General features: G+C 42.8%; 1 protein-coding gene across 1 annotated transcript in view; it reads right to left on the bottom strand.

The window, feature by feature from the left end:
* LOC136373264 (ubiquitin-associated protein 2-like) overlaps positions 1 to 19,732 on the bottom strand; it is a 188,259-nt gene that overhangs the window by 68,202 nt on the left and 100,325 nt on the right. The window contains exons 17-20 of the mRNA XM_066338170.1: positions 19,274 to 19,340; positions 17,750 to 17,936; positions 15,798 to 15,889; positions 14,836 to 14,883 (exon numbers count right to left, since the gene is read on the bottom strand). Coding sequence (XP_066194267.1) covers positions 14,836 to 14,883; positions 15,798 to 15,889; positions 17,750 to 17,936; positions 19,274 to 19,340 — 394 coding nt within the window. The remainder of the gene's footprint in view (positions 1 to 14,835; positions 14,884 to 15,797; positions 15,890 to 17,749; positions 17,937 to 19,273; positions 19,341 to 19,732) is intronic.

Below are 19,732 nucleotides of genomic sequence, written 5' to 3'. Positions count from 1 at the left end.
AAAATCCCGAACTGAAATGGGGCAAGATTGAGGAAAAAGCATTCCAGGCCCTCAAACAGGCACTGAGAGAAGCTCCGGCATTGGGATTGCCTGACCTCAATAAAGATTTTCAACTCTATGTGACCGAGAGGCAGAAATTGGCATTGGGAGTGCTCACCCAAAAATTGGGATCATGGAAACGCCCGGTAGGATACTTTTCCAAACAATTGGACTCAGTTAGTGCTGGATGGCCAGGATGCTTGAGAGCAGTGGCCGCAACGGTACTATTGATACAAGAAGCCAGGAAATTAACTCTTGGAAGAAAAATGGAGGTATACGTTCCCCATATGGTGTTGACTGTTTTAGAACAAAAAGGGGGGCATTGGTTATCCTCAAGCCGGATGTTACAATACCAGGCATTGCTGAGAGAGCAGGATGATATTGAATTAAAATCGACTAATCATCTTAACCCAGCAGAATTCTTAAGAGCAGAAGAGGAAACTGGAGAACTGGCACATGACTGTGTGGAAGTCATTGAGCAAGTATATGCCAGCCGAAAGGACTTAAAAGATGAGCCCTTGGAGAATCCCGATTGGGAACTGTTCACGGACGGATCAAGTTTTGTGGAGAATGGAACCAGGTATGCTGGGTATGCGGTGGTCACCTTGCAACAAGTAATAGAGGCCAAAGTTTTGCCTCCTGGGACCTCGGCCCAGAAGGCTGAAGTCTGGGCCCTAACACGTGCTCTCATATTAAGTCAAGGGAAGAGGGTAAACATATGGACAGATTCTAAATACGCCTTTGGGGTGGTACATGTACATGGTGCCCTTTGGAAAGAGAGGGGCCTGCTGAATTCTCAAGGATCATTAATTAAACACCGGGAAGAAGTAAAAGCTCTTTTAGAAGCTATCCATAAGCCACAGGCTGTTGCGGTGATGCATGTGAGAGGACACCGAAACGAGGAAGGGAAAGCATTCCAAGGGAACCAGTTCGCAGACCGGACGGCCAAGCAGGCAGCCCGAGAGGTATGGACTCAGTTGGTATTACTGCCCACACGAATCAATCCAGCCACACCGTTTATGGATCAACGACCCCTCTACTCGCCAGATGATGAAAAATTGGCAGCATTTGTTCAAGCTCGGAAAAATTTAAGAGGATGGTATGTAACTTCTACTGGACAGGTGGTACTGCCTCAGAGGATCATGAAAACAGTTTTGGAAATAGAACATAATAAATGCCATTGGGGAGCAGAGGCGCTGACAAAATTCTTGAAAAATGAGATAATCTCTAACCAGATGCTAACAATGGCTAAAAGGATCAATGCTATGTGCCCTTTGTGTATTAAGAACAATCCGGTGGTAAGAAAACAGGTGCAGATGGGTAAAATACAAATTGGACCACAGCCTGGAGACTATTGGCAAGTAGACTTTTCTGAGTTACCTAAAGCACAGGGGTATAAATATTTGTTGGTATATGTGTGTACCTTTTCGGGATGGCCAGAAGCTTTCCCTTGCAGAACAAATCAGGCTAAAGAAGTAGTTAAAGCGTTATTGAGAGAAATAATCCCTAGATTTGGGGTGCCATTAGGGCTATCATCAGACAGGGGTCCTCATTTTGTGGCAGGAATTGTGCAGGAGATAGCTAGGATGTTGGGAATCATGTAGAACTTACATACTCCGTGGAGGCCTCAATCGAGTGGACAGGTAGAGAGGATGAATCAGACACTAAAAGGGCAGATCAAGAAAATATGCCAGGAAGCCAAAATCCAGTGGCCACAAGCTTTACCACTGGCCCTACTAAGAATAAGAATCAAACCGAAAGATTGGCTGCAGTCACAAAAAAGGATTCAAAGATGTTAATTTGCAGTTACAGGCAACCACAAGGATGACAGTACAGAATCGTATGGCATTGGATATAATATTACTCAAGGAACATGGGGTGTGTGGGTATTTGAAGGGTAAGGATGACCATTGCTGTATACACATCCCAAATGTGACTACCGAAGTAGAGAGGGATATTAGCCAATTAGACCAAATTGAATCAAAAGTCCAGGAGGTAGAGAAGGAGGCAGAACATAATTGGGTTGGAGCTTTATTTAGCTCATTTGGAATCCAGATCTCTGGTTGGATCTCTTCAGTGATACAATATATGATAATGATTGTAATAATCATTATTGTAGTAGTAATCTCATACAGGTGCCTTCTGGGAATGATTATCCAGGAAAGAACTCATACCCAAAAGATCATGAAAGCAGTAACCCGAAGTGAAGTAATGGCTCCAACTTCTAGAAGAACTGCTCCCCTGCCGTATGTTGAAACCACAACTTGAAGAATTGAGCATCCTTGCAAAGAAGATTTTTGAAGAATGCTCAAAAGGGGGGAAATGTTACCAAAATATCAGAAAATTGTATAGCAGTAGTTATGCTAAGGCTTCTTGGCTAGCATTAGGGCACTAGGCCTTGGGAAGGTAGCCTGGGAATATGCTGGGTCTGTGGAAACAATAATCAAAGGGATTAGCAAAGCATGAAGAACATGCTGTAAGGGAAAACCGTCTTAAAGATAAAGTTTGAAATATTACTAGGAGGGGGTCTAGTGACGGGGAAAAGTAAATTTTGGTAATTAACCTATAGTTTTAAATAAGACAAGCATGTAGAATTTATTACTTTAGGAGTCTGTTACCTAGTAGATGAATGTTTTTGCTTTGATCAAAGAATTTTTCTGTTTGTCATGTAGTATGATGAAGTAATCTTTGTAAAAAGGTATAAAAACCTGAGTCTTGATGAGGGTCCTTGGGAATCCTGATTTGGGACGTTGGTCCCCAGGTCCCCAGCCCCTGAATAAAGCACGACATAAACTGACTCCTTGTTAGTTTGTGTTTTAACTTCGTTCCGGGCAACAGCATTATACATAAGGAAAAGAGATTTGGGCAGGAAGGGAAATTCAGTGGAACACAACAGGCATCAGAGCTCACTTGGGAGGGAAAGGAGAAACCACAAAAAAAAAAAAAAATCAGCAGTAAAACTGCCCCACATGTTGCTATCCCAACACTTTCACATCCCCCACTGAACCACTACAGCCAACCTGCTCCCAACACAGCACTAACCTCCCCAAGCATAGCCACCCCACCAATGCACTTCCCCAAGACACCACAGCCAACAGCCAAAATTGAAAACCACAGTGGGAAACCTGTTCCACTCAGAAAGCGAGGAAAGGAAAGCTATGACACCACAGAAAGCCACTCACATGGCAGCACCCAAAGCATAGCATCCACCCACACCACCACCAAGCCTGACCAGGCTCACACACCCAGCACTCATAGCCCCACCTAGGCTGTGCTCACAGACCTACAGCCCTGCCTGTGGTATGGTACCCTGGTGCTCCCGCCAAGCCTCACCACCACTCATGTCTCCGCAAAACACCCTTCCCCTGGGACAGCCTCCAGCTCCTTCAGGCCATGGCTCCTAGCATGCCACAGCCCTGCCACCACCAGCAGGCACCCTTTCTCTTCCCCAAAACCCTCCTCCACACGTACAGCAGCTGCTGCTACCACACTCTGCATCCTCCAGAAGCTCTTCACCACCCTCAGCAGCCCAAACACCCCCACCCACCATCACTGGGATGCCAAGATATGGCATTACGTCCTGCACCACATCCAGCAGCTTCCGCAGTATGTCCCAGCCAGTGGCATACTCTTTGAAGGCCAAGGGCCCTGCAACCTGCTGCTCAGCATCAACAAATATTTTGGGTGCATCCAGGACTCCCTCTGCACTCACCACCACAGACCCTATGCCTAGGACCACATCTGCCTTGAAGCTCACACCTGCTTCCATCTCCACAACCACACCCACATCATATGTGATTAGCCCAACTACCCTGACCAACATGTAGAGTTCCACCCATGCCACCCATCACAGTTTCTGGACTACTACCCCATCCCCACCCCTGTCTTCCCACCTCCACAATCAGTGGCAAGATCCACCACAAGAACAGCCATGGACCCTGGGCCTCCACTGAGTAGTCATTTATTCTATTTAATTTGAAAAGGGTTTCTAACTATTTATCCATTTATTTATTTGACCAAAAATAAAGACCTGTTGCAAAAAAGCATGTCGGTGCCTCTTGTCTCAGGAGCACAGGGACAAGCCTTTGGGATCAGGAGAAGTGATCTCCACTCAACACCTGCTCCAAACAGAACTCTACAGTTCCCATGCTTCACAGCCCTGTGCACTCTTTGTTTTGGCATCTCTCCAAGAATGAAATTTTCTCAACTTCTTTGGAAAATCTCTGCCAGGGTTTAGCCATCATCATCAGAATAATCTCTTCAGCCTGTATCTCCTCAACATTTTCCACCTTCCATCCCAGTTTAGACTGACTAATGATTAGCATTGGAGTCCTCAGTAAAAGGAAGGCATGGACCTGTTGGAGAGTTGGAGTTGTTCAGCCTGGAGAAGTGTTATAAATGGGTAATATAATGATTTGCTCTCACAATTAAGAGATAAATATTGTATGTATATTAAGAGAAGTGTTGTTGATGTATAGTTATGTTGTTGTAGTTTGTTGTTTGGACACCCTCTGTTCTCCCCATAGTCCTCTTTCCCCCCTCTGTATTATTGCCACCGGACAGCCTTGGTTGTTAGGGTTGTCAGGGACATGTGAAGGGAGAGCGTGTACATGTGCCCCTTGCATGGGGCAGTTGGAAATGGAGAAAGCTTGTTGCTGGGGAGGCATGGCATGACAACACCTCACCTCCAATCAAGTTACAAGAAGGTCTCCACCAATGGATGTTGAAGAAGAGTTGACTGGTAGATTTTGGAAGGGGCCAGGGTTGGCTGATGCAACACCAGGGGTATAAAAGGCAGAGCAGTCAAATTTGTGGACAAGCCTGTGGCAGTCAGCCACACTCCCAGATCTGTCCTTTTTCTTTATTCAGTCCTTTGTTGTATTTGTTAAGGTTTAATAAACCTTTAAAATTTTAAAGTGAGAGGTCGTTTCTCACAGAAGGCTCCAGGGGAAACCTTATTGTGGCCTTTTAGTACTTAAAGGGGTCTTATAAGACAGATGGGGACAGACTTTTTAATAAGGCCTGTTGCAATAGGATGAGAGGTAATGGTTTTAAACTAAAAGAGGGTAGATTCAACTAGATATAAGGAAGACTTTTTTATGATGGGGATGGTAAAACACTGGCACAGGTTGCCCAGAGAGGTGGTGGATACCCCATCCCTGGTGTGCTGGTTTTGCACGGCAGTGATTTTTCTAAGAAAAATCACTGATTAAACCAACCAGTGACTAGCTTTGAATATTGACAACCTGATTAACCTATTAGAGAGCTGGATACGCCTCTGTGGCCACAGGTTAAAATCAGAGGAACCCCGGGAAAAAGCTCTCTTTTCTTCCAGCCTTGGAAGAGGTAACAAGCAAGCCCGGCTCCCTCCTTGTCGTGGGGACCAGGCTGGCCAGGGCCTGCCAGGGGCCAGGCCCCTTCCCGGGAAGCCCGCTGAGCCCCGGGTTGGGCTGGGCCTGGTGACTGCCGGGCAGGAGGAGGGAAGGAGAGAATGCGCTGTTCCAGCTGGATCGGGTCTCCAGCGGCTGTTAACATCCCGCCGTTAAGCCGCCCTGCATCACAGCCCCGGGAGGCCTGGCAGGGCCAGGCCGGGCTCCCCCCCAGCAGCTGCAGGGCAGAGGAAGGGGGGAAAACCCCAGCCACGGGCATGCTGCTGTGAGATCCTAGCTGTTCCCCTCCCTCCAGCATGCTCCAGCCATCGCTACCAAGGCCCCTTGCCATGGGAGGGGCCCAGCTGTGTGTGAGATTCATGCAGCTGAGACCAAGGGTGGCTCTGCAGCTTTGAACTATCATGCTGTCTGCAGATCTGGGAGAATGTTAACTCCTTGCACAGATGAAACTGGCAAAACACTAATGCTCTCTCTGAAATCAGAGAAAGGGACAGAGTGGAGACATGTAGAGAGACAATATGAAGACATCAAAGTCAGCGAAGGAAGAGCTGAGTCTTAGATGGAAAAGAGAATGAGAAGATGCCTAGTCTTGGGCTGAAGTTCTTTGGTAAAGCCATGGTAACGGACTGTAATATACTAGAATATCCCTTTAAATCATGGAAATATGCATTGAGGATATGAAAAGAGTGTTCAGATTGCAGATATAAGCAAAGGTATTTGTGGTGGACTAAGCAAATATTGAAGTAACTGTTATCTTATGAGAAGTTTGAACAGAGAGAGATGAGATGAAATTCTGCCCCCAGGAAGAAGAAGATGATCTCTGTTCCTAGAGATAAAGATGATCTCAGAGAGAGATGAAGAGAAGCTTTTCTTTTGGAACCACTCATCTTTTAAATGGTACCCCATGAGTTTACATGCCCATTAGGCAGCTGCGGGGAAGGCTGATATGGGAGAGACCTCACAAATGCAGATTCCTGGATGACTGCTTTTGTGAGAATTAAAAGCCACAAAAGAACTGTCTGTCTTGTGAGAAGTTTCCATGGCAGACCAAAAGAGACTTCTCTCTCTAAATGAACTGATGAAAGACTGTTTTATAGGTGGTAACTGACCTTAAGTTTCAAGTTTTGTCTCTATACGTTGTCCATGAAAATGGAAAGGTAAGTTGTGGGGGAAGAGAGATATTCTGAAGGTTTTATTCTGATTCATATAATTTTTTTCTCACTTGTATTTTTGTTAATAAAGCTATCTTTATACCCTTTTAAGTTTTGAGCCTGCTTTGCTTTTCTCCTAATCCTATCTCACAGCAGAAAAAGAGTAAAAAATCCTAGTAGGTACTCAAACCACTACACATAAATCGGGAAACAGAAAATGGCGAACCTGAAACCACTACACCTGGAAACATTCAAGGCCAGGTTGGATGGGGCTCTGAGCAACCTGATCTAGTTGAAGATGTCCCTGCTCATTGCTGGGGGGGGGGGGGTTGTAGGAAACTGAATGTTATAATTTATGGCTTAAGCATCTTCATGAAAGACTTTTGCCTATATTATAGCAAAATAATTGCTATAATATAGGCAAAACATAAGCATCATAATAATGATTCTTCAGGGCAGTGGCCAAAGGTGGTACATTCAGGTGGTACATTCAGGCCTCACTGGGGTTGCGCCAGGATCCTGGAGGGGCCCCAGCCGCACCCAAACTCCAGCTGCAGGGCCACTCCACACAGCTGGGCCCCCTCCCCTTGGCCAGATGACTTGGTAGCGGTGGCCAGAGCTGTCTACAGTGAAGGATTTTTCAGAAAGCCATGCTGGGGGGGAGAAGGGGCCTGGCCCCTTGGCAGGGGCCGTCCAGCCTGGCTAGGCCTCCTGGTGTTGCAATGGAGGAGTGACTTTAGCGGCAAGATGCTAACAGCCGCTGGGGCCTTCTCTCCTACTCTCTCCCTGCCCAGCAGCTGCTGGGCCTGGCCCCACCAGGGCTGCAGCAGTGGCAGGGCCTGGCCAGGCCGCACCAGGCCCAGGGACCACGCGGCAGAGTGGGGCCGACCCCGCCAGCACCTGGTTATCTCTTGCCAGTCTGGAAGAAAAGAGCTTTCCTGGGATTCCTCTGATTTTTAACCTGTGTAGTCCAGAGGTGTATCCCCATATTTAATTGATTAATCAGACTGTCAACATTCAAAGCCAGTCACTAATTGGTTTTTGCCACAGCTTTCTTCAGTCAATGCAAAACCAGCACACTGTACAAAAGCTGCAGAGAAAACCACCAAAATGCTGAATGGGGCCCTGTACTGCTCATTGATGGAGATAAGATAAAGTAACTCAGGGGGAGAAGGATACATTCACAGAGGGATCAAGCTTAGTACCTTCGGGGTGGAGACCACAGCCCCGGGGCTATCAGCTGCCAGGCTTGAACAGATCCTCACACCAATGGTTGTGGGGGAGGAAGAGAGGTTTTGGCTGTGTAATGAAAAAGCCTCTGGTTTGGGGCAGTGAACACCCATCCTCCACTTTGCAGAGGAGCTCAGCTGTGGGGCTTCTTCACCCTGTGAAAAGCTGCATCCACATGAAGGAGAAGCAGATGGGGTGTCATGGCCCATCAAAGGCCCCATCCCAAAGGGGTCCCTGGACCCTACACCAGAGCACTGCAGCATGATGCAACAGATCCACAGTGTTGCAAGGGACAGTATCAAACTTGCCCTCCCCAGGAAAGGCATGTGGGCATTCCCACCTGGCCCAAATGTATATTAATCCATGGGATTCTGTACTTTGTGGTGGCAGTGGGCGGCGGGTGACTCACCACCAAGAAGACCAGATAGAGGGGAACACTGAGATGCTGTTGGGACCCCTGAAAGGGTGATATGTTTCTACCTAACCCCTGTCACTCTCTTCCTGTCTCCCCACCTCACCTCCCACCACTTCTTTTTCTATTTCTCCTTTCCTTTTCTTCTCTTTTCTCTTTTCTTTTCCTTTTTTTACTATAAAATAAAATATATCAAGTTTTTTTGGCACCAACATCTAACCTCGTTTGATTTTAAACATTTTTGGGGGTATATTTTGAACCTTTCTAGGTCTGATCCATTTTATTCACAGAGGCTTAGTTTCCTCCGGTCTTCTGTGTTAAACTGGTTTGTAACAGAGATTGAACTAGATTACCTTTAAAGATTCCTTTCAACCCAACTCATTCTATGATTACATGAAGGAGAGACACAGCAGAGATCACTTTGGCTAGGCTGAATTCAGCTACTCTTGCCACTTCAGGCACTTTTCATGCCAACTGTCTCATTGTGTTGCTTGAAAACACCTTGCAGCATGAGCTATTCTAGGACAACATAGACAAGGTCCAGCCATGGACCTTCTACATCAGTGTACCTCCTGCAGGGACAGTGTTGGAAAATATACCAAGTTTAATTTTTTTTTTTTTTTTTACTTTACTTAGGTTTGTTCACCTTTGCCACAGGGTAAGGGAATTAAATTTTTTTTTTACAGGGTCTTGTTCCACCAGGTGTGGAAGGACTTCCTCCCCCCTCCTCTCTCTACCACAGATGGCTGTTATAGATGGGAGAGATAACCCAAGCGAGTCAAAGGCCCAGCAAGGGGTTGTCTCCTGAAGCCAAAAGGTCTACAGCCCAACCAAGAATCAACATCTTGATATGGAGAGCAGATGTGGGAAGATAAAAGAAAAATAAATTATCATTGACCAAAGATACTACTCTTTATTACTATAAAAGTCACACAGATTATCATGGAGGTAGAAGGCTCTTACACACTCCCTGGAAATGTGTAAGATGGCTACTCCCCGAAGCCTGTATGCATCTTTGTGGCTACTTTTCTGGAAATTGAGGGAAAGGATTTCGATGTGTGCCCCATCAGCAATTGGATGTTAAGATACATTGAATCCGAATCTATACTATTTCTTTGCTAGCTGTAAATAGGTACCTTTAATTGTGCACTTGAATCCTAAGTCGTATGTAACAAAAGGTTAACCATAAGTAACACTGTAACGAGATGTGCAGGTAAAGTAAGCAAGATAACAAAGCAAGATAGCAGGGCAAGTGAGATAACCAATGCCATCAACAGCAAGATAGCAAGTTTTAATGAAACTTGCAAACTGTAAAATTAGCTAAAAGCAAGTTAGACTGAAAAAAAAAAAAAAAGAAGCACCAGGAATGCACTGTAGAGGTGAAAACTTCAAACATGAGGAAGACTACAGAAGCCTTCATCAAAAGACCACCAGAACACTGATGACCACCACAGAAGGAACTGACACATACGTAAAAGCAACAAACTTGTAAAACCATGACACAGCTTTATGCAAATATGAGTATGATAATGATATGTTGTAATTGTGATGTTGCACCAGAGGACTTTTAAAATGTAACTGTTATAAATGGGTAATGCGATGGTTTGCTCTCACAATTAAGAGATGAATATGTGTATGTTAAGAGAAGTTTTATAGATTTATAGTTATGTTATTAAAGTATTTTGCCTCCATAGTCCTCTTTCCCTTCTCCCTTATACTGTTGTCACTGGTGAGGGCATTTGGGGGAGGGCAGGCTTGTTACTAGGAGGTACAGCATGGCAACACCTGACCTCAAATCAAGTTGTAAGAAAGTTGTGATGAAGTATGTTTGTTCACTAAATCGGGGTGAAAGGAAATAGATGTAATAAAGTACATTTGTTCACTAGATCGGGGGTGAAGGGAAATAGATGTGATAAAGTACATTTGTTCACTAGATCGGGGGGGGGGGGGGGGGGGGGGGGGGGGGGGGGTGAAGGGAAATAGATAAGGTATGTCTGCTCACTGAATCAAGGACGAAAGGAGACAGATAAGTTGTATAACTTTACTGACCCCTTCCTGTTGAGATAAACATTTCCAGGGACATACTAATTGCGATGATTAACCACATCTGAAGAAGACTAATCAAGACCCTAGCAACACGAGATGGACATGCGCAAAGTACATCAAGGACAGTCACGTCAACAAAGAACAGAACTGTATAAGAGGACACCAGAGACCCCGGATCGGCGCGGCAGTTTTGCGGGACGAAGAGCCCCCTGTCGCCCAGCGCTGAAACCGCTTTTGTTTTGCTTGCTGTAATTAATAAAAAAACCCCAATTGGAAACCACAATTGGCTTTTGGTCATAAATTGGTAACAAAGTGATCTCCACCAATAGACAACAGAGAAGGAGTTGACTAACAAGACTTTGAGAGGGGCCAAGAGTATAAAAAGCAGAGCATCCATTTTATAGATGAGCACGTGGCTGCTAGTCACAGAGACTGCTTTTCTCCCTATTCAGTATTTTGTTGTATTTTGTTAAGGTTTAATAAACCTTTGAAATTTTAAAAGTGAGTGTTCTTTCTCACATAACTGAAGGCTAAAGAAGAGGGAGTGAGTTTTTGGCAGAAAGATCCCACTCACTCCCAGTGCTGAATAAACAAATACCTGTTCTATAGCCGTCTGACTATAGAGTTTTATTTTCTTGCCTAGTTTTGGTCTCCGCACTGTATGTTATCAACTAGTAGTTACCTTTTTTTGTTGTTGTTTTATGCCTGTGTAGTAAATAGTCTATTTAAAGTCTCAATGTCTGTTGATTTTGTGTTTATAAAATAAATAATTCCTTCTATAATAAACCTAATTGGCCATTATTAAAGTGCTTGCAGATGAGAGTGGGTTTTGGGCTGCTGGCCACGCCAATAAGACTACTATCTGCTGCCAAAGGCCTGGGCAAAAGGCAAGGACTTATGTAAACTCTCTTATCTATTCATAACACCAGGGGAGGCCTGATGAACCTAACATCCCAACAGACTCTGAGTAGCACAGAAGATACACAAAAGATAACAACCATCAACGGCCATCAACGACCATTAACGAACCATCAACTCCAAACATCACAATCCAAATACTAAGAACTACATAACTTGGAACCAATGAACATTGAACCAATGAATTTTTGTGGGTTTTGACTGTATAAGTATCTGAAAAATCTAGTAAAGTCCATGTGTCATGGAATGATTTTCTCTGCACAATCCGGGCTGTGGGTGGACGAAATTATTTCTGTTGCCCATCCTGGCCAGAACAACATCCTGGCCAGAAATAAAGTAATGCCTTGATTCTCTAACACTAAAAATGTTGTTAGCGGGTTTCTGTTTTTCCCGCAGTTTTGGTTACAATGGCACCTAGGTATGCCAAAACATCATGCATATGCCAGCACCCAAAGTATAGCACTCCCCAACACAACACTGCCTAACAAGACCACCAGCCTGTCAATACCACCACAGAGACATTTTCCCTGCTCCAAAAGCTTTGATAAAACATGAGACAATTGCTCTTGTTGAAGCAGAATGTGATCCTTGCTGTTGGAGAGGACCTTAAAACTTCAGCAAGTGAAACCACCACATCCTTCTCCTCCTACTAGAGCTCTAACTAGATTAGTTGGTTCAGCTCCATCTCCAGAGGACTCTTGGATACCCCTCCTCTTGGGGCACAGGAGCTCAAGGCCATGCCAAATGCAAGACCTTTTGCTTACGAACAGCCTTATAGGGGGCACTTTCTTCTTTGCTCCCCAGTCACCTCAGGCAAAAAGGTAGAGAAAGCACAAGACTCCTGTTTACAGGCACACACACATGGGACCACAGCCAGGGACCCAATCCAGCAGGAGGAGGAGCAATATGTACCCGAAGGAAAAGCCTTTCTTCCTTATTCTCAGGAGCTTCAAACATAGGAGCTGGGGCAGCTGTATACAGGAACACATCCAACAGTCAAGTGCCTACACACAGAGCCACCTCCTCAGAAGCTGCCACTGCCACCACTGCACTGTCCCCAAAGCCCCTCCAGGTCCAGGAGGGGGCTCCCCAGGTTCTTCCTGGAACGCTGTTGCAGAAAGAACTCCATAACTAATAATAGTTGTTAGAGCGGTATGTATTTATTGACGTTGAGATGCGTGGGGAATAATTTCACTAAACACACGCATACCCACTCCCACACCCCCCCCCCCCCCCCCCCCCCCCCCCCCCGGGAACTTACTCTTCTTATTTTTTGAGGCTTTACATATGCATGACATTCTACAGGCTCTCTTCATACATATTCATTCCCTGATCCCACCCATCCTCGCTTGGTATGGTAATTAGTCTACGCCATTCTGGGCATGCTCAGTCTTTAGTGGTGATGGTCTCTGGGCTGTGGTAGTGGTCTTCTTTCATTCACCTCTTCACCTTTATCTCTCCCATGTGTGCTTTGGCCTTCTTGGCACGTTTTCAAGGGAACATATCATCTTAGAGTCTGTATTCTTCTCTTTATCTGCACCCTTAGCCCTGTTATTCTGTTGCTTGGGCTAGTTCTTCTAGTTCATAAATATGTGCAAAAGGGTAACAGATACAGTGTTCCGTATTCACTAAATGCCATTTCATATATTCTAAAATACTATTTGGAATGCATTCTAACATACAGTATATGCTCTTTAATCTACTATAAAGGATCAATTGAGATTTCTCAAATTCATGCCTCACTTCCAAACATCATTTCATAACCCTTCCAAATGTGAAAAGATCAGCTAATATGAAAACAAATGCAACACACAAGGGAAAGGAAAACAGACCACAACCAACACCAGGTCATTACAGACAAGAGACTCAGGCAGCAAAGACTCAACCATTGCCCTGGGCAGCCTGTTCCAATGCTTGACAACGCTTTTCATGATGAAATTTTTCCTAATATCCGGTCTAAACCTCCACTGGTGCAACTTGGGGCCATTTCCTCTTGACCTATCACTTGTTACATGGGAGAAGACACCAACACTCACCTCACTACAACCTTCTTTCAGGTAGTTGTAGGGAGCAATAATGTCTCCTGAGCTTCCTTTTCTCTAGGCTAAACAACCCTAGCTCCTTCAGCCACTCCTCCTAAGACTAGCCATAACTGCACTAAGATAACTACACTACTAACTAGCATTTTCAGCATGCTTTATTTGCTGGGTTATAAAATAAAGTTACCTGAGTTCGAGACAGGTGTTCAGGCTGTGCAGGTGGACAGGGTTTTGCCTAGGACATCCCTGTATTTACCTTTGACTATCTGACTCTGGCTGTCCCCAGACTCCACATGAAAGACCTAGTTCTGACTTGAATCTTTATCTATGGCATTCATCCAGTGACACTTATTTTCAGATCACTGCTCGTTGCTCCATTTCTGCATCTAGAGATACACCAAATCACTTTATGACTTTTCTCAGTAACATACTAGCATTCTCTTCAATATCCTTACCCTACTTTTCTGAAAACAAAATTATTTACCTTTCTGCAATCTAGGCTGAGGCTCTGTGAATCTAACTCCCAGCTTCACTCATGCCATTTACATTCTCAATCCAGGTAAAGAAGAAAACTTCATATACTCTCCCTCCTGCAGCTCACCTGCATTTGTTGCCATGATGCACATGCAAAGATCACCTATGAGTGTTGTAAAACATACCAGTTTAAAAATTTTTGTGTATCTTTAGTCAAGGGATTTTTTTTGCCTTTGCTCCGGGAAAAAGAATTTTAAGTTTCTTTCCAGGGCATTGTTCCACCAGGTGGGGTCTGATGAACTCAATATATCAACAGACTGGGAGTAGCCCAAAAAGATAAAGGGCCATCAGGGGCCACTAATGGAACATCAGTGGCTATCTAGGAACATCTACCCTCAGATGCCACCTCTAGCAGAGTTGGAGACATCTGGTCCAGAAAGGACTGAGAAGAAAATCAAAGAATGAAGACCTAATTAACATCGGAGGGGAGGAGATTCAGATCCAATGGGAAACAGAATACTGGGGGTTGCTCAACTCTGGACCAGTGAACTTTAAAACAGTGCATCTCTATGAGTTTTGACTGTATAAAGTTTGGGAGAAAATCTTGAAATAATGTGTATCGTGGAATGATTTTCTCTGCACATCTGGGCTATGTGTGCATGAGATGATTTCTGTGGTACATCCTGGCCAGAATAAAGTAATGCCTTGACTCTAACTTTAAAAATGTTGTTGGAGGTGTTTTGTTTTTCCCACAGTTTCAGTGACATGAGCACCTCCAAAACCTGCCAGATGCACCTACTGGCTTCCAATTTGTTTACTTGCTGTTCAATCCTACCTTTTGGTAAAAGCAAACATTGACACACAGACTTCAACTAGATTTGACAAGATGTTATACTCTCCCTATAACAATTTAAAATTTCTCCACTCAAAAGCACAGAGGAAATTTGCTTCTATTTGCAAAATGACAGTTTCACTGTATCAATTTACACCACCTAGAAAACTGGATGATTAAAAAAAAACAGCATATAGAACATAAAGATAAGCTCTCAGTCGCTATCGAATTAATTTGCATTGCACAAATGATCAACACTGAAGATAACTTGTTTAAAACTAAATAAACCAAGCCATATACTTACCAATGGCAGCCTGGATTGAAGCATCTGGAGATCATCATAACCATAAATCTGCTTAAAGACAGATAAAAATAAAACATTATAACACATTCCTCTGATGATGATCAATTTGGGGCTCTGTTTAAACAGTTTGACCCAGGCCAAATCTATTTTAAAGATGTACAGATATATGTCATGTTGTGCTATCATGGTGCACTGTAGCATTTTAAGGCTAGTAGAGCAAAGCTTAAAATGGCTTTACACTCTGATGTTGTTTCCTTGTGACAGCAGTCCTCTTGAGAATATTACTATCCCATGTTCAGTACGGTTTACACAGATGCATCATTCATGAAATTGTGAAAAAACTACAGGGCATTCAGAATTTGGAGTAAGAGCAACAGCATTCCTTGCTTTAATAATTACTTTTGAAAATAGCAGGATTTAGGATTTGATGACTAGACCACAAAGCAACCTATGGTATCCCCTTGCATTTGGTGTGATATAGAGGAATTATTAGAATAAAGTTTCTGATTCAAAAAACAGATAACCAAAAATATGTTGATCCTGATCAGACACCAAAAAGTTATGTGCAATCTATTAAAGTATGACAGACAGGACACATGGCACATTTCAACCATTACTATGCACTATTACTATTACATTACTATGTAATACTATCTACTCCAGTAATACAAACATAAATGGGTCTAATTTTATGTAAAGGGCCTAAAACCTGATAACGCTGAAAACCATAGCAACATGCATGTTTAGCTTCAACAACAGCCAGATCAGGTCCATACCAACACTTCTGCAGTTTACTATCAACAGTAAACCCTCACTGAATACATTTAACATTCTTCACCATTTGGAACAAGAATTCCAGGTGCAACATGTGCCAACAGAAATGCTTTGGCATAGACAACAGCAGGTCTGGACAGCTCACTTGCACCAAGGCTTAAGCAATCAAGAACAAACAAATTGCTTACTGGGTAGGCAGGCAGAAGTCCTCCAGGTCCCACAATATACTGGTTATGCAACAAGGGTGGTACACCTTGAGGCAGATTTGGAGGAGCTTTCCCTGTAGAATTAAAATTCAGGCATTTTAACAAGTCTTTAGAAAAGAAAAGGCTTCAGCATTGAGACAAGATAGTTCACAAAGTCCTGGCAGCAGCACTGTTAGTTTGTAAAAGCAGAACTACACAGAAGAATTTTGTGCTGTTTGATGAAAATGCTCAAAATAGCCTGGAGAGTTTAACTGTTATAAGTATTGGAGAATTAATTCGTGTTTTATAGAAATATATGGTATTGAATAATTTTAATTCCAACAAATAAAAAGTAATTGTGAAACTGCAAGCCTCTGCCGGGAACAGCGGAAGCAGCAGCGTATTTGCAACAGAAAGAAGGGTGTCTCCACCAGGAGATGGGTCCTCTCCGAAGATGGGATTGCCAACGACCCAGTGATCAACACCTGATGAAAATCTTATCTACATCGGCCTGGGTGTGCATTCCAATGCAGAGTTCCCTTAAATGCAATCAGACATCCAGCCCTGCCCGGAAAGCTATTCATCGGACCGGCAGATGAAGAGAAAAGAAATATGAATATGAAACAACGACTGAGTGGACAATGGGATGAGGCAACCTTCTTTCTGGCCGGAAAAACTGTATATAAGTCAGCCCTGCAAAAGCAGACTTTGTGAATGGGGAAGGATACGGCACGCAGCCGATTATAAGGTTCACCCAGCACCGATCCCGGGCTCAGTGCTGTCCATTGCTTGTGGCTTTTTTGAATTTATATTTCGCAATATTTCTCAATAAAATGGCATATTGATGAAATTAGGCTGATTACTTATTACAATAACCATGCCTCAAGGAAGGGAAATCACAGGCTACTTAAGACTGAAAAGAGTCCCATCAGAGAACAGTCTATTGTTTTTTATTTACTCTGTCCAAGAGAATTACAAGAATTACAGGAACTCTCCTTTCCTTGGTCTTCTCCTGAAGGCAAAATTCAAGCATTGTTTTCAGTCTAAGAGCAAATTATCTGCTTTCATTTTCTGCTCTGTCAACACATTGCCCCTTATCACCAGCAATAGACTGGAAAGCACTTAATATTGCCAGCATACTTTTTGGTGGTGACTTACTGCACCTGGGAAAAGCAAAGAGGAAATCAAAACGGTTTCAATTGCCTACATGAAGCAAAGCTAGAAAGCAGAAAGGTAAAAAAAAAAAAAAATGCACTTTGACCAGTCATCAGACACTTTATTTACAAGCTATGGAAATGAGAAATTCTTCTGTAAGTCTGATCTTAATATTTAAATCGTTCACTTCCCTCCCTAGGATTTCCTTTTAGCAGTTCAGGCTGATTAGAAAAGAAAGAGACTTTATCATTGCTTTCACTTCAGTGCAAGAAGCCTCCCAACCTTCCCTCTGTGGTTCCTTTTTCTGAAGTGCTATTTTCCATGGAATGACTCAGACATCAGATACTTTTTTCCTTTCTCTAAATGTGGCAACAGGGATGTGTTGTATGATAATGAGGACACTGCAGTATATTTTGACATTGCCAAATGAATTCAAGTCACAGAAAAGACTGAAATTAAAGCTAATATGAACTCACAGCAAAGAGTTGATTATAACCCGGAAAACAAACAGGGTGAATCTCCTAGTCCAAAACTTCCAAAGTCAGAATTGCTCTGGTTTCTATTTATAAAGCTCTTTGAGGATGGAATATGCTACATAAATGCCACATAACATCCTAACAAATATCTCAAATACACAAACCCAGGCATTTTTATTTTATAACCCAGAAAATAAAGCATACTGAAAATGCTAGTCAAGAATGTGGATTTCTTAGCATAGCTATGGCTGGCAAGATGCTCAGCTGACAGCCCTGCTGACTGAAGTCCTCTGTCTCTCCACATAAACTGTTAATATTGCAAACCTGAAGACATTAAGGGAGCTGCCCGTGTAGTAGCAGACACACTGGTAACATTCAGGCCAAGGCTAGCTGTAGTGTTCATACTGCTTGCCATGCTGACAACTGAAGAGGTGGTGCTAGTGGCTGAGGTTGAAGCAGTTGAAAAAGTTGTTGAAGACTGAAGCAAAGTTGAATTCTCAACACTAGTGTGCTAGAAAGGAGACAAAAAGAATGAGGATCACAGAGCAAATGAAGCACAGTGAAAGATGCGTGAGGGAACAAAACTAAAAATCAAACCCAACAGTCTTTTAAGTAACAGCAGCACATGTAAAAAAAAATGCATTATCTATGTATTAGGCAAGCAATTAAGTTACATGCTTGTGATTTTTAATTATTAAAAGGAAATTATTACATGACAGTTAAATTCAAACTGCTATATCATCACAAAATTATACCACAGTAACTCAAATGTCACTCCCTTGCATTATTTCTTGCCCTTTTTGCCTGTATACTCCTTTAAGCTAGTATTTGTTATGTTAAATAAACTGTATTCTTCCAAAAGACAATATTTGTTTTCAAAATACAGGACACTGCTGTTGTGATTTCCTCAGTGCATTTGTGGAATTTAAAAGATTAAAATTGCTGTGCCCCATAACAGAGTCAATGTGGTAAACTGAAACACAAACAAAATGTATTACAGGAACACATGAGGATAAAGGAGTTCCTGGTTTGAATCCAGCACAATACAGTGCTTTAGCTGTAAGCTGATCACACCTGCAAAACAGCGTCATCAACACACAGAAGCCAAAAAGAACTCTGACAACAAAAAAGGAGGACGTTTTGATAAGTGTGATTTTTAAGTTACATATACAGCAGGGGTGCCATGTTGCAAACTAAAATTCAAGCATAAAGAAAAGCAGTAACCTATCTGCACACCCCAACTGGGATTGTACAGACAGAACAAGGCAGTGTATGACTTTCATTTGTGCAACCTCATCTAGAGCACTGTGTTCACTACCATTTGCCTTATCTCTAATGCATTAAATATACAGATGACATCAATGTCACATGGTAAACTCTAAAATAATCTGTCCTGAGGCATTTGTCATGACATATTGTCCTGGTTTAGTCACCCCAGGACACATATACTACTCCATCACCTGCACTTTGCCAGCTAACCTCTCCAGTGGAGACAGCGAACAGTCCCCATTTTAGAACAGTTTCAGACAGCCACATCTAAAGTTTTATTTGTTTTTTAAACACATTTGTTATAGGAAATTCTTTGTACATTACATCCTCCCTTGCTGGCACAAAAATTTCCTCTACAGTTGTGTGACTGGCAGGTCTCTGTAACAGCTAGTCCTGATCTAGTACAAATCACAAGTGGTAAAGACTTTTTTGCCACTAGAGAGATGGCAGTACTCCTTCCCTGAGATAAACCTCGTTTCAGTTATTAGCATACTGGAACACACTGAACTAAGAGAGGGTCTTAATCATCAGATAAACTGACTATATGTCAAATATCTGTGGAAATGCAAAAAGGATTACCACATGTGATGTGCTTGAAGACAACACTGAGGCAGGGGAGAGGCTGCTCTGATGATTAGAAATGGAGCTAAAAAGAAATTGCAAAGAGTTAATAAAATTGTTTTTTCCTAAAACATTTTTAATATATATCTATGTATATATACACATACATATACAGAGTAGGCAGTAGAATATTAGTTAAAGAATAAAAATTGTAGCTATGTGTATACACATATACACACAGTAGGAAAATAAAGAAGAAATTGTCTGTAGAAGTGTGTGTATATATATATATATATATATACACACACCCCCTATATTTTCCCTTTAACTAATATCCTACTATGGTTTAATGAAAAAAGTGAAGTACAGAGACAACTATTACTAACAAGAAACATCTAAAACACCATCCATTTATATTTATCAAATTACTTTATTTTTAGAAAAACGACTGCTGGTTCAGGAATTATGTAGCAATGA

This window comes from Sylvia atricapilla, chromosome W (assembly GCF_009819655.1).
Source record: "Sylvia atricapilla isolate bSylAtr1 chromosome W, bSylAtr1.pri, whole genome shotgun sequence".
Lineage (NCBI taxonomy): Eukaryota > Metazoa > Chordata > Aves > Passeriformes > Sylviidae > Sylvia > Sylvia atricapilla.
The sequence above is the reverse complement of the archived record's forward strand: the minus strand, read 5'-3'. Positions and strand labels throughout refer to the sequence as shown.